The following is an 11,540-nucleotide window of genomic DNA, read 5'->3' as shown; positions in this document are numbered from 1 at the left end:
AGCACCCCCCCCTTCCCCCCACTGGACATAGCACACCCCCCCCCCGGACATAGCACCCCCCCCCCACTGGACATAGCACCCCCCCCCCCCCCCCACTGGACATAGCACCCCCCCCCTGGACATAGCACCCCCCCCCACTGGACATAGCACCCCCCCACTGGACATAGCACCCCCCCCCACTGGACAGAGCACCCCCTGGACTGGTCAGCAGCTGTTATGGTGCTGGGTGGTGTACCTTAGTCTTGGCTCAGATCCAGTATCAGCACTGTTGTCTCCACTCAATGCTGTGGCTGTGGTCTAGAAACTACCACTACCCCCGTGTGTGTGTCCCATTACATGTGTCAGAGGAAGGAAGCACTTTCACCTGTAGTGGAAGACAACCCTGTGGAACAAAATGTTGTTCTGTTTCAGACCAGTCAGATGGAACAATGATGGAACAGAATGTTGTTCTGTTTTAGACCAGTCGGATGGAACAAAATGTTGTTCTGTTTTAGACCAGTCAGATGGAACAATGATGGAACAGAATGTTGTTCTGTTTTAGGCCAGTCAGATGGAACAGAATGTTGTTCTGTTTTAGACCAGTCAGATGGAACAGAATGTTGTTCTGTTTTAGACCAGTCAGATGGAACAGAATGTTGTTCTGTTTTAGACCAGTCAGATGGAACAGAATGTTGTTCTGTTTTAGACCAGTCAGATGGAACAGAATGTTGTTCTGTTTTAGGCCAGTCAGATGGAACAATGATGGAACAGAATGTTGTTCTGTTTTAGGCCAGTCAGATGGAACAATGATGGAACAGAATGTTGTTCTGTTTTAGGCCAGTCAGATGGAACAGAATGTTGTTCTGTTTCAGACCAGTCAGATGGAACAATGATGGAACAGAATGTTGTTCTGCTTTAGTCCAGTCAGATGGAACAATGATGGAACAGAATGTTGTTCTGTTTTAGGCTGTAACGTAACAAAATTTGGAAAAAGTCAAGGGGTCTGAATACTTTCTGAATGCAGTGTGTGTATATATATAGATATAGATAGATATAGATATAGATATAGATATCTCTCACAGGAGGTTGGTGGCACCTTGATTGGGGATGTCTGGGGCGGAATCAGTGGAACGCTATCAAAGACACCAAACGCATGGTTTCCATGGTTTCCACGTGTTTGACAACATTCCATTTGCCTCCGTTCCAGCCATTCCTATGAGCCGTCCCTCCCCAATAGGGAACAGTGTACTAAATGGGACACATCCTGTCTGACTATTGTTCTACAGAGTAGCGCTGGCTCACTATTCACACTACATTAATGATTGACACACACACACTGACCTTCTATTTATGTGTGTGTGTGTGTGTGTGTGTGTGTGTGTGTGTGTGTGTGTGTGTGTGTGTGTGTGTGTGTGTGTGTGTGTGTGTGTGTGTGTGTGTTTTCAGACATATGTATTCACCGATGGAGAGGATGACAGGCTGAGGAAGAGGATGGGTGAGGTTCAGAAATAAAAACACACATACACACGTTCTGACGGTGCCAGATTATAACAGGAAGCTAATATTGTTATTCTAGAGGTGCCAGATTATAACAGGAAGCTAATATTGTTATTCTAGAGGTGCCAGATTATAACAGGAAGCTAATATTGTTATTCTAGAGGTGCCAGATTATAACATGAAACTAATATTGTTATTCTAGAGGTGCCAGATTATAACAGGAAGCTAATATTGTTATTCTAGAGGTGCCAGATTATAACATGAAACTAATATTGTTATTCTAGAGGTGCCAGATTATAACAGGAAGCTAATATTGTTATTCTAGAGGTGCCAGATTATAACAGGAAGCTAATATTGTTATTCTAGAGGTGCCAGATTATAACAGGAAGCTAATATTGTTATTCTAGAGGTGCCAGATTATAACAGGAAACTAATATTGTTATTCTAGAGGTGCCAGATTATAACAGGAAACTAATATTGTTATTCTAGAGGTGCCAGATTATAACAGGAAACTAATATTGTTATTCTAGAGGTGCCAGATTATAACAGGAAACTAATATTGTTATTCTAGAGGTGCCAGATTATAACATGAAGCTAATAGTGTTATTCTAGAGGTGCCAGATTATAACATGAAACTAACATTGTTATTCTAGAGGTGCCAGATTATAACATGAAACTAATATTGTTATTCCAGAGGTGCCAGATTATAACATGAAACTAATATTGTTATTCTAGAGGTGCCAGATTATAACAGGAAGGTAATATTGTTATTCTAGAGGTGCCAGATTATAACAGGAAGCTAATATTGTTATTCTAGAGGTGCCAGATTATAACAGGAAGGTAATATTGTTATTCTAGAGGTGCCAGATTATAACAGGAAGCTAATATTGTTATTCTAGAGGTGCCAGATTATAACATGAAACTAACATTGTTATTCTAGAGGTGCCAGATTATAACATGAAACTAATATTGTTATTCTAGAGGTGCCAGATTATAACATGAAACTAATATTGTTATTCTAGAGGTGCCAGATTATAACATTAAACTAATATTGTTATTCTAGAGGTGCCAGATTATAACAGGAAGGTAATATTGTTATTCTAGAGGTGCCAGATTATAACAGGAAGCTAACATTGTTATTCTAGAGGTGCCAGATTATAACATTAAACTAATATTGTTATTCTAGAGGTGCCAGATTATAACAGGAAGCTAATATTGTTATTCTAGAGGTGCCAGATTATAACAGGAAGCTAATATTGTTATTCTAGAGGTGCCAGATTATAACAGGAAACTAATATTGTTATTCTAGAGGTGCCAGATTATAACAGGAAGGTAACATTGTTATTCTAGAGGTGCCAGATTATAAAATGAAGGTAATATTGTTATTCTAGAGGTGCCAGATTATAACATGAAACTAATATTGTTATTCTAGAGGTGCCAGATTATAACATGAAACTAATATTGTTATTCTAGAGGTGCCAGATTATAACAGGAAGCTAATATTGTTATTCTAGAGGTGCCAGATTATAACATGAAACTAATATTGTTATTCTAGAGGTGCCAGATTATAACATGAAACTAATATTGTTATTCTAGAGGTGCCAGATTATAACAGGAAACTAATATTGTTATTCTAGAGGTGCCAGATTATAACATGAAACTAATATTGTTATTCTAGAGGTGCCAGATTATAACATGAAACTAATATTGTTATTCTAGAGGTGCCAGATTATAACATGAAACTAATATTGTTATTCTAGAGGTGCCAGATTATAACATGAAACTAATATTGTTATTCTAGAGGTGCCAGATTATAACATGAAACTAACATTGTTATTCTAGAGGTGCCAGATTATAACATGAAACTAATATTGTTATTCCAGAGGTGCCAGATTATAACATGAAACTAATATTGTTATTCTAGAGGTGCCAGATTATAACATGAAACTAACATTGTTATTCTAGAGGTGCCAGATTATAACAGGAAGCTACTATTGTTATTCTAGAGGTGCCAGATTATAACAGGAAGCTAATATTGTTATTCTAGAGGTGCCAGATTATAACATGAAACTAATATTGTTATTCTAGAGGTGCCAGATTATAACATGAAACTAATATTGTTATTCTAGAGGTGCCAGATTATAACAGGAAGCTACTATTGTTATTCTAGAGGTGCCAGATTATAACAGGAAGCTACTATTGTTATTCTAGAGGTGCCAGATTATAACAGGAAGCTACTATTGTTATTCTAGAGGTGCCAGATTATAACAGGAAGCTAATATTGTTATTCTAGAGGTGCCAGATTATAACAGGAAGCTAATATTGTTATTCTAGAGGTGCCAGATTATAACATGAAACTAATATTGTTATTCTAGAGGTGCCAGATTATAACATGAAACTAATATTGTTATTCTAGAGGTGCCAGATTATAACAGGAAGCTACTATTGTTATTCTAGAGGTGCCAGATTATAACAGGAAGCTACTATTGTTATTCTAGAGGTGCCAGATTATAACAGGAAGCTAATATTGTTATTCTAGAGGTGCCAGATTATAACAGGAAGCTAATATTGTTATTCTAGAGGTGCCAGATTATAACATGAAGCTAATATTGTTATTCTAGAGGTGCCAGATTATAACATGAAACTATCATTGTTATTCTAGGGGTGCCAGATTATAACAGGAAGCTAATATTGTTATTCTAGAGGTGCCAGATTATAACAGGAAGCTAATATTGTTATTCTAGAGGTGCCAGATTATAACAGGAAGCTAATATTGTTATTCTAGAGGTGCCAGATTATAACAGGAAGCTACTATTGTTATTCTAGAGGTGCCAGATTATAACATGAAGCTACAATTGTTATTCTAGAGGTGCCAGATTATAACAGGAAGCTAATATTGCTATTCTAGAGGTGCCAGATTATAACAGGAAACTGCTATTGTTATTCTAGAGGTGCCAGATTATAACATGAAGCTACTATTGTTATTCTAGAGGTGCCAGATTATAACAGGAAGCTAATATTGCTATTCTAGAGGTGCCAGATTATAACAGGAAGCTAATATTGTTATTCTAGAGGTGCCAGATTATAACATGAAACTAACATTGTTATTCTAGAGGTGCCAGATTATAACAGGAAACTACTATTGTTATTCTAGAGGTGCCAGATTATAACATGAAACTAATATTGTTATTCTAGAGGTGCCAGATTATAACATGAAACTAATATTGTTATTCTAGAGGTGCCAGATTATAACATGAAACTAATATTGTTATTCTAGAGGTGCCAGATTATAACATGAAACTAACATTGTTATTCTAGAGGTGCCAGATTATAACATGAAACTAACATTGTTATTCTAGAGGTGCCAGATTATAACTGGAAGCAAATATTTCTGACTCATTCAAAACTGTTTTGCCACCATAGTAACACAATAGCATCCTATCATCTTTGTTAAAAGTCACATACTGTCCTGTGTTGTGCTGAAATGTGTTCTGTACATCATTTGACCCCAGGGCTCATTTCCTGACTGTCTGACTGACTGATTGGTTGACGTTATTCCTACAGGGAGTCACATGATCAATACGAACTGTTCAGCGGCCCACAGTCGCCAGGCTCTGTCCTGTAAAATGGCCGTCGAATACGACACTTTCATCAGCTCTGGCAAGAAGTAAGACACACACACGCGCGCACACGCACACACACGCACACGCACGCACACACACGCACACGCACACGCAGACACACACACACACACACACTGCAATGAATTAGCAGTTTGCGTTAATGGATGAAAATTCAAAGTCAAGTTGATTGTGGTTAACCCTTCTAGGTGGTTCTGACCATGACGATATTGATACTGATTGTGGTTAACCCTTCTAGATGGTTCTGACCATGACGATAATGATACTGATTGTGGTTAACCCTTCTAGATGGTTCTGACCATGACGATAATGACACTGATTGTGGTTCCCCCTTCTAGATGGTTCTGACCATGACGATATTGATACTGATTGTGGTTAACCCTTCTAGGTGGTTCTGACCATGTAGATAATGATACTGATTGTGGTTAACCCTTCTAGGTGGTTCTGCCATGTGGATGACGATAACTACGTGAACATACGTCCCCTTGTGAAGCTCCTGTCTCACTACAGCCACGCCCACGACGTCTACATTGGCCGGCCTAGCCTCGACCGACCGCTAGAAGCCACCGAGAGGTTTGGCGACGCCCACACGGTAAGGGACCAGGAAGTAATGTGTTCACTAACCTAAAACATGTTTCTCATTTTAACCATTATTTTGTTTTTGTGACTATATAACCCAGCAAGCATATTTTGGTTCCTTGGAAGTTGTGGGAACGTACATTTTTGGTTTCCCATTAGTTCTGGGAATGAAGCCATACCTTTCCTGACTGGTAAAACTGAACTGTTTTTTTTTTTTTTTACATTTTGAGAACAGAAGTTAACTTTTACCCTGTTCTGGGAACGTACATTTTGAAGTTAACAGGGAGGTTCTGCGAACGTTTTGCTATGGTTCCCGGGAGGTTTTATTAACGTTCTGAGAATGAAAATTACAGGTTATTTGAAGGTAATTAAATAATGTTTTGAGAACAATGCTTAAAAGAGTATTTGGATTTTTTTTTTTTTTATAACTTTTCACTGAATGTTTCAATAACACTGCTAGCTTAGTTTAGGTTTGAACTCCAAGTATAGATAGGACACATGGAAATTAATTTTCATGTTTTTTAACTCATACAAAGCTGTTACTTTTAGTCTATTCAAACAAACAGCATTAGTGGGCACGGCCCAATACACCTGAATGCACTTAACGAGATAGAGTTGATGCAGGGCCAATTGGGGCGACAGGGTAGCCGAGTGGTTAGAGCGTTGACTAGTAACCGAAAGGTTGCAAGTTCGAATCCCTGAGCTGACAAGGTACAACTCTGTCGTTCTGCCCCTGAACAGGCAGTTAGGCCGTCATTGAAAATAAGAATTTGTTGACTTGCCTAGTAAAATAAAGGTAAAATTAAAAAATAAATAAAGGGAACTACAGGCAGGAATCAGCAATGAATCCCAGTAATGAGCCATCTATGGGGATGGGTGCCCCCTTGTGGACAGAGAGTGAATCACCCAATGTATTACTCCCACCCCGGGGAGATTGATAAACCCCTGTGAACAACATTGAACGAGGGGTACCACGTTGAGCTTCCGTGAGGCTATTTAGTCTGCATGAATCCCGGCTCCCTTATGGGCACATAAGTTTGACGTAACAAAACACTGTCGTCAAGCTAACGTGTTTCTCCAGAACGCTGTTGGGTAGTTCTAAGAACGCTATGTGCTAGTTGGGTGGTTATCAGAACGTTATGTGATAGCTGGGTGGTTCTCAGAACGTTATGTGATAGCTGGGTGGTTCTCAGAACGTTATGTGCTAGCTGGGTGGTTCTCAGAACGCTATGTGCTAGTTGGGTGGCTCTCAAAACGCTATTTGCTAGTTGGGTGGTTCTCAGAACGCTATGTGCTAGCTGGGTGGTTCTCAGAACGCTATGTGCTAGTTGGGTGGTTCTCAGAACGCTATTTGCTAGTTGGGTGGTTCTCAGAACGCTATGTGCTAGCTGGGTGGTTCTCAGAACGCTATGTGCTAGTTGGGTGGCTCTCAGAACGCTATTTGCTAGTTGGGTGGTTCTCAGAACGCTATGTGCTAGCTGGGTGGTTCTCAGAACGCTATGTGCTCGCTGGGTGGTTCTCAGAACGCTATGTGCTAGCTGGGTGGTTCTCAGAATGTTATGTGCTCGCTGGGTGGTTCTCAGAACGCTATGTGCTAGCTGGGTGGTTCTATATTTTTTATAGATTTATATAATAACAATAATATTGAATATGAATGTATGTGTGGGTTTCCATTTATATTTGTATGTATCTGCCTATATAATGCCATTGTGTTTATTACATGTTAGTAATATTGTGTGTATTATGTATGCATGTTGTGTGCTGTCAGCGTCCAGTGCGTTTCTGGTTTGCCACAGGAGGAGCTGGGTTCTGTGTTAGTCGAGGTCTCGCCCTCAAGATGAGCCCCTGGGCCAGGTGAGACTGTGTGTGTGTGTGTGTGTGTGTGTGTGTGTGTGTGTGTGTGTGTGTGTGTGTGTATTGAGACACAGTGGGTTATTCTCCTGCTTTTCTGTGAGTTTGCGTACAGAAGTGTGTTTATTTTGGAAGTCAGTAGGCAGTTTCCACACATGACATATTCACTGTCTCTCTCTCTCTTTCTCTGTGTCTCTCTCTGTGCTCTCTCTGTGTCTCTCCCTGTGTCTCTGTCTCTCTCTGTGCTCTCTCTGTGTCTCTCCCTGTGTCTCTGTCTCTGTCTCTCTCTCTCTCTCCTGGTCCCCAGTGGAGGTAATTTCATGACAACAGCTGATCGTATTCGTCTCCCTGACGACTGTACGATTGGTTACATCATCGAGGCATTGCTAGGGGTTGGTCTTATCCGCTCCCCACTGTTCCACTCTCACCTGGAGAACCTTCAGCTGGTGTCACCGACACAGATACACCACCAGGTACACACACACACACACAAATACACACACACACACACACACACACACACATACACACATACACACATACACACATACAGTAATACTACTATGGCGTATGGACCCTGTTAAGCTTCAATGGAACACAGTGATAAATACTAGCCAATGGAACACAGCGATAAATACTAGCCAATGGAACACAGCGATAAATACTAGCCAATGGAACACAGCGATAAATACTAGCCAATGGAACACAGCAATAAATACTAGCCAATGGAACACAGTGATAAATACTAGCCAATGGAACACAGTGATAAATACTAGCCAATGGAACACAGTGATAAATACTAGCCAATGGAACGCAGTGATAAATACTAGCCAATGGAACGCAGTGATAAATACTAGCCAATGGAACGCAGTGATAAATACTAGCCAATGGAACGCAGGGATAAATACTAGCCAATGGAACGCAGGGATAAATACTAGCCAATGGAACGCAGGGATAAATACTAGCCAATGGAACGCAGTGATAAATACTAGCCAATGGAACGCAGTGATAAATACTAGCCAATGGAACGCAGTGATAAATCCTAGCCAATGGAACGCAGTGATAAATACTAGCCAATGGAACGCAGTGATAAATACTAGCCAATGGAACGCAGCGATAAATACTAGCCAATGGAACGCAGCGATAAATACTAGCCAATGGAACGCAGCGATAAATACTAGCCAATGGAACGCAGGGATAAATACTAGCCAATGGAACACAGGGATAAATACTAGCCAATGGAACACAGTGAGAAATACTAGCCAATGGAACACAGTGATAAACACTAGCCAATGGAACACAGTGATAAACACTAGCCAATGGAACACAGCGATAAATACTAGCCAATGGAACACAGTGATAAACACTAGCCAATGGAACACAGTGATAAACACTAGCCAATGGAACACAGCGATAAATACTAGCCAATGGAACACAGCGATAAATACTAGCCAATGCAACACAGTGATAAACACTAGCCAATGGAACACAGCGATAAATACTAGCCAATGGAACACAGTGATAAATACTAGCCAATGAATGGAATTTCTCATTTATTTAATGGTGTGTGTGTGTGTGTGTGTGTGTGTGTGTGTGTGTGTGTGTGTGTGTGTGTGTGTGTGTGTGTTGCCGTTTCAGGTGACTCTGAGTTATGGAACGTTTGACAGTAAGAGAAACATAATCAATGTAAGAGGAGCGCTCTCATTGGACGAAGACCCTACCAGGTAATGTAGGGTGTGTGTGTGTGTATTTTGAGAGCCTACATTGTCTAAGTGAGTGTTTGCGTGCAAAACTCTCTCTATTATGTGTTTTCAAGTTGTTAAAAGTCACAGCAAGCAGTTTCCATGTGGTGTCAAATTAATTTCCCTTCTCTCACTTCTTTCTCTCCCCCTACTCCCTCCCTCCCCATCTCTTCCCCCTCCCCTCCTTCTCTCCCTCTCTCTCCCTTCTCTCACCCCCCCCTCTCTCCCTCTTCCTCTTTCCCTCCCTCCCCATCTCTTCACCCCCCCTCTTTCTCTTTCCTCTCCCCTCCTTCTCTTTCCCTCCCTCTCTCTGCCCCTCTCTCTCTCTCCCTCCTCTCTCCCCCTCTCTCTCCCTCCTCTCTCCCTCTCCCTCCTCTCTCTCCCTCTCCCTCCTCTCTCCCCCTCTCTCCCTCCTCTCTCCCTCTCCCTCCTCTCGCCCTCTCTCTCCCTTCTCTCACCCCCCCCTCTCTCCCTCTTCCTCTTTCCCTCCCTCCCCATCTCTTCACCCCCCCTCTTTCTCTTTCCTCTCCCCTCCTTCTCTTTCCCTCCCTCTCTCTGCCCCTCTCTCTCCCTCCCTCTCTCTGCCCCTCTCTCTCCCTCCTCTCTCTCCCCCTCTCTCTCCCTCCTCTCTCTCTCCCCCTCTCCCTCCTCTCTCCTCCTCTCTCCCCCTCCCTCTCCCTCCTCTCTCCCTCCTCTCTCTCCCCCTCTCTCTCTCCCCCCTCCCCCGTCTCTCTCTCTCAGGTTCAGGTCTGTCCATTGTGTCTTGTACCCAGACACTCCGTGGTGTTCAGCCCTGACCTGGTACTGAGGTACTGACCCCACCAGTCCAGAGACACGGAAAGAGGGGAGAAGACGAGAGATGGAGCAAAGACACAGAAGGGGGCGATAGACAGAGGAGAGAAGTGGAGAAGAGGGACTAGAGATATCAATGAATGGATAGACAGAGGAGAGAAGTGGAGAAGAGGGACTAGAGATATTGATGAATGGATAGACAGAGGAGAGAACAGGAGAAACAGCCAATAGCCTCCCTCTGTATGGTTCCAGAATGATGATGTCATGATACGGTACCTTCTGACCATAGAACGGCTTTCTCCAGCTCTCATGTCCTGCTTGCTGTCACAGGGATGGAGTCGGATCATTTTGGGGTTCCTAGGGCCTCGGGGGGGGGCACCTCGTGGGACGACACTGGATCTCTCCGTCACCGGATCCTTACGCCCTCTAACCCTTGACCTCTAACCCCTGGTCCCTCCCAGAGAGGCCTGGTGGGGGGGGGGGGGGAGACGAGCGCGACGTTGTTGTGAAGTTGCTGATTGCAGATGTCTCTGTGTGTTGCAGCTCGAACAGAGAGCCTCTGTTTCCAGGCTGTTGTGTCGCTCCGCTGTGTAGCCTGAGTTCCAGCCTGTTGTGTCGCTCCGCTGTGTAGCCTGAGTTCCAGGCTGTTGTGTCGCTCCGCTGTGTAGCCTGAGTTCCAGTCTGTTGTGTCGCTCCGCTGTGTAGCCTGAGTTCCAGGCTGTTGTGTCGCTCCGCTGTGTAGCCTGAGTTCCAGGCTGTTGTGTCGCTCCGCTGTGTAGCCTGAGTTCCAGGCTGTTGTGTCGCTCCGCTGTGTAGCCTGAGTTCCAGGCTGTTGTGTCGCTCCGCTGTGTAGCCTGAGTTCCAGCCTGTTGTGTCGCTCCGCTGTGTAGCCTGAGTTCCAGGCTGTTGTGTCGCTCCGCTGTGTAGCCTGAGTTCCAGCCTGTTGTGTCGCTCCGCTGTGTAGCCTGAGTTCCAGGCTGTTGTGTCGCTCCCGCTGTGTAGCCTGAGTTCCAGGCTGTTGTGTCGCTCCGCTGTGTAGCCTGAGTTCCAGCCTGTTGTGTCGCTCCGCTGTGTAGCCTGAGTTCCAGGCTGTTGTGTCGCTCCGCTGTGTAGCCTGAGTTCCAGTCTGTTGTGTCGCTCCGCTGTGTAGCCTGAGTTCCAGTCTGTTGTGTCGCTCCGCTGTGTAGCCTGAGTTCCAGCCTGTTGTGTCGCTCCGCTGTGTAGCCTGAGTTCCAGTCTGTTGTGTCGCTCCGCTGTGTAGCCTGAGTTCCAGGCTGTTGTGTCACTCCGCTGTGTAGCCTGAGTTCCAGGCTGTTGTGTCGCTCCGCTGTGTAGCCTGAGTTCCAGTCTGTTGTGTCGCTCCGCTGTGTAGCCTGAGTTCCAGCCTGTTGTGTCGCTCCGCTGTGTAGCCTGAGTTCCAGCCTGTTGTGTCGCTCCGCTGTGTAGCCTGAGTTCCAGC

The 11,540-nt window shown here is 43.5% G+C and overlaps 1 protein-coding gene across 1 annotated transcript in view; it reads left to right on the top strand.

The window, feature by feature from the left end:
• Window positions 1-10,735, top strand: part of LOC135535717 (beta-1,3-N-acetylglucosaminyltransferase lunatic fringe-like) — a 39,789-nt gene extending 29,054 nt beyond the window's left edge. Inside the window, exons 2-8 of the mRNA XM_064962150.1 lie at window positions 1,426-1,474; window positions 5,041-5,143; window positions 5,556-5,709; window positions 7,465-7,550; window positions 7,855-8,020; window positions 9,186-9,271; window positions 10,031-10,735. Of these exons, the coding sequence (XP_064818222.1) occupies window positions 1,426-1,474; window positions 5,041-5,143; window positions 5,556-5,709; window positions 7,465-7,550; window positions 7,855-8,020; window positions 9,186-9,271; window positions 10,031-10,097 (711 nt within the window). The 3' untranslated portion in view covers window positions 10,098-10,735. The remainder of the gene's footprint in view (window positions 1-1,425; window positions 1,475-5,040; window positions 5,144-5,555; window positions 5,710-7,464; window positions 7,551-7,854; window positions 8,021-9,185; window positions 9,272-10,030) is intronic.
• Window positions 10,736-11,540: the final 805 nt, after the last annotated feature.

Source organism: Oncorhynchus masou, unplaced genomic scaffold (assembly GCF_036934945.1).
Source record: "Oncorhynchus masou masou isolate Uvic2021 unplaced genomic scaffold, UVic_Omas_1.1 unplaced_scaffold_504, whole genome shotgun sequence".
Classification (NCBI taxonomy): domain Eukaryota; kingdom Metazoa; phylum Chordata; class Actinopteri; order Salmoniformes; family Salmonidae; genus Oncorhynchus; species Oncorhynchus masou.
This window is presented reverse-complemented; position numbering and strand designations above follow the sequence as displayed.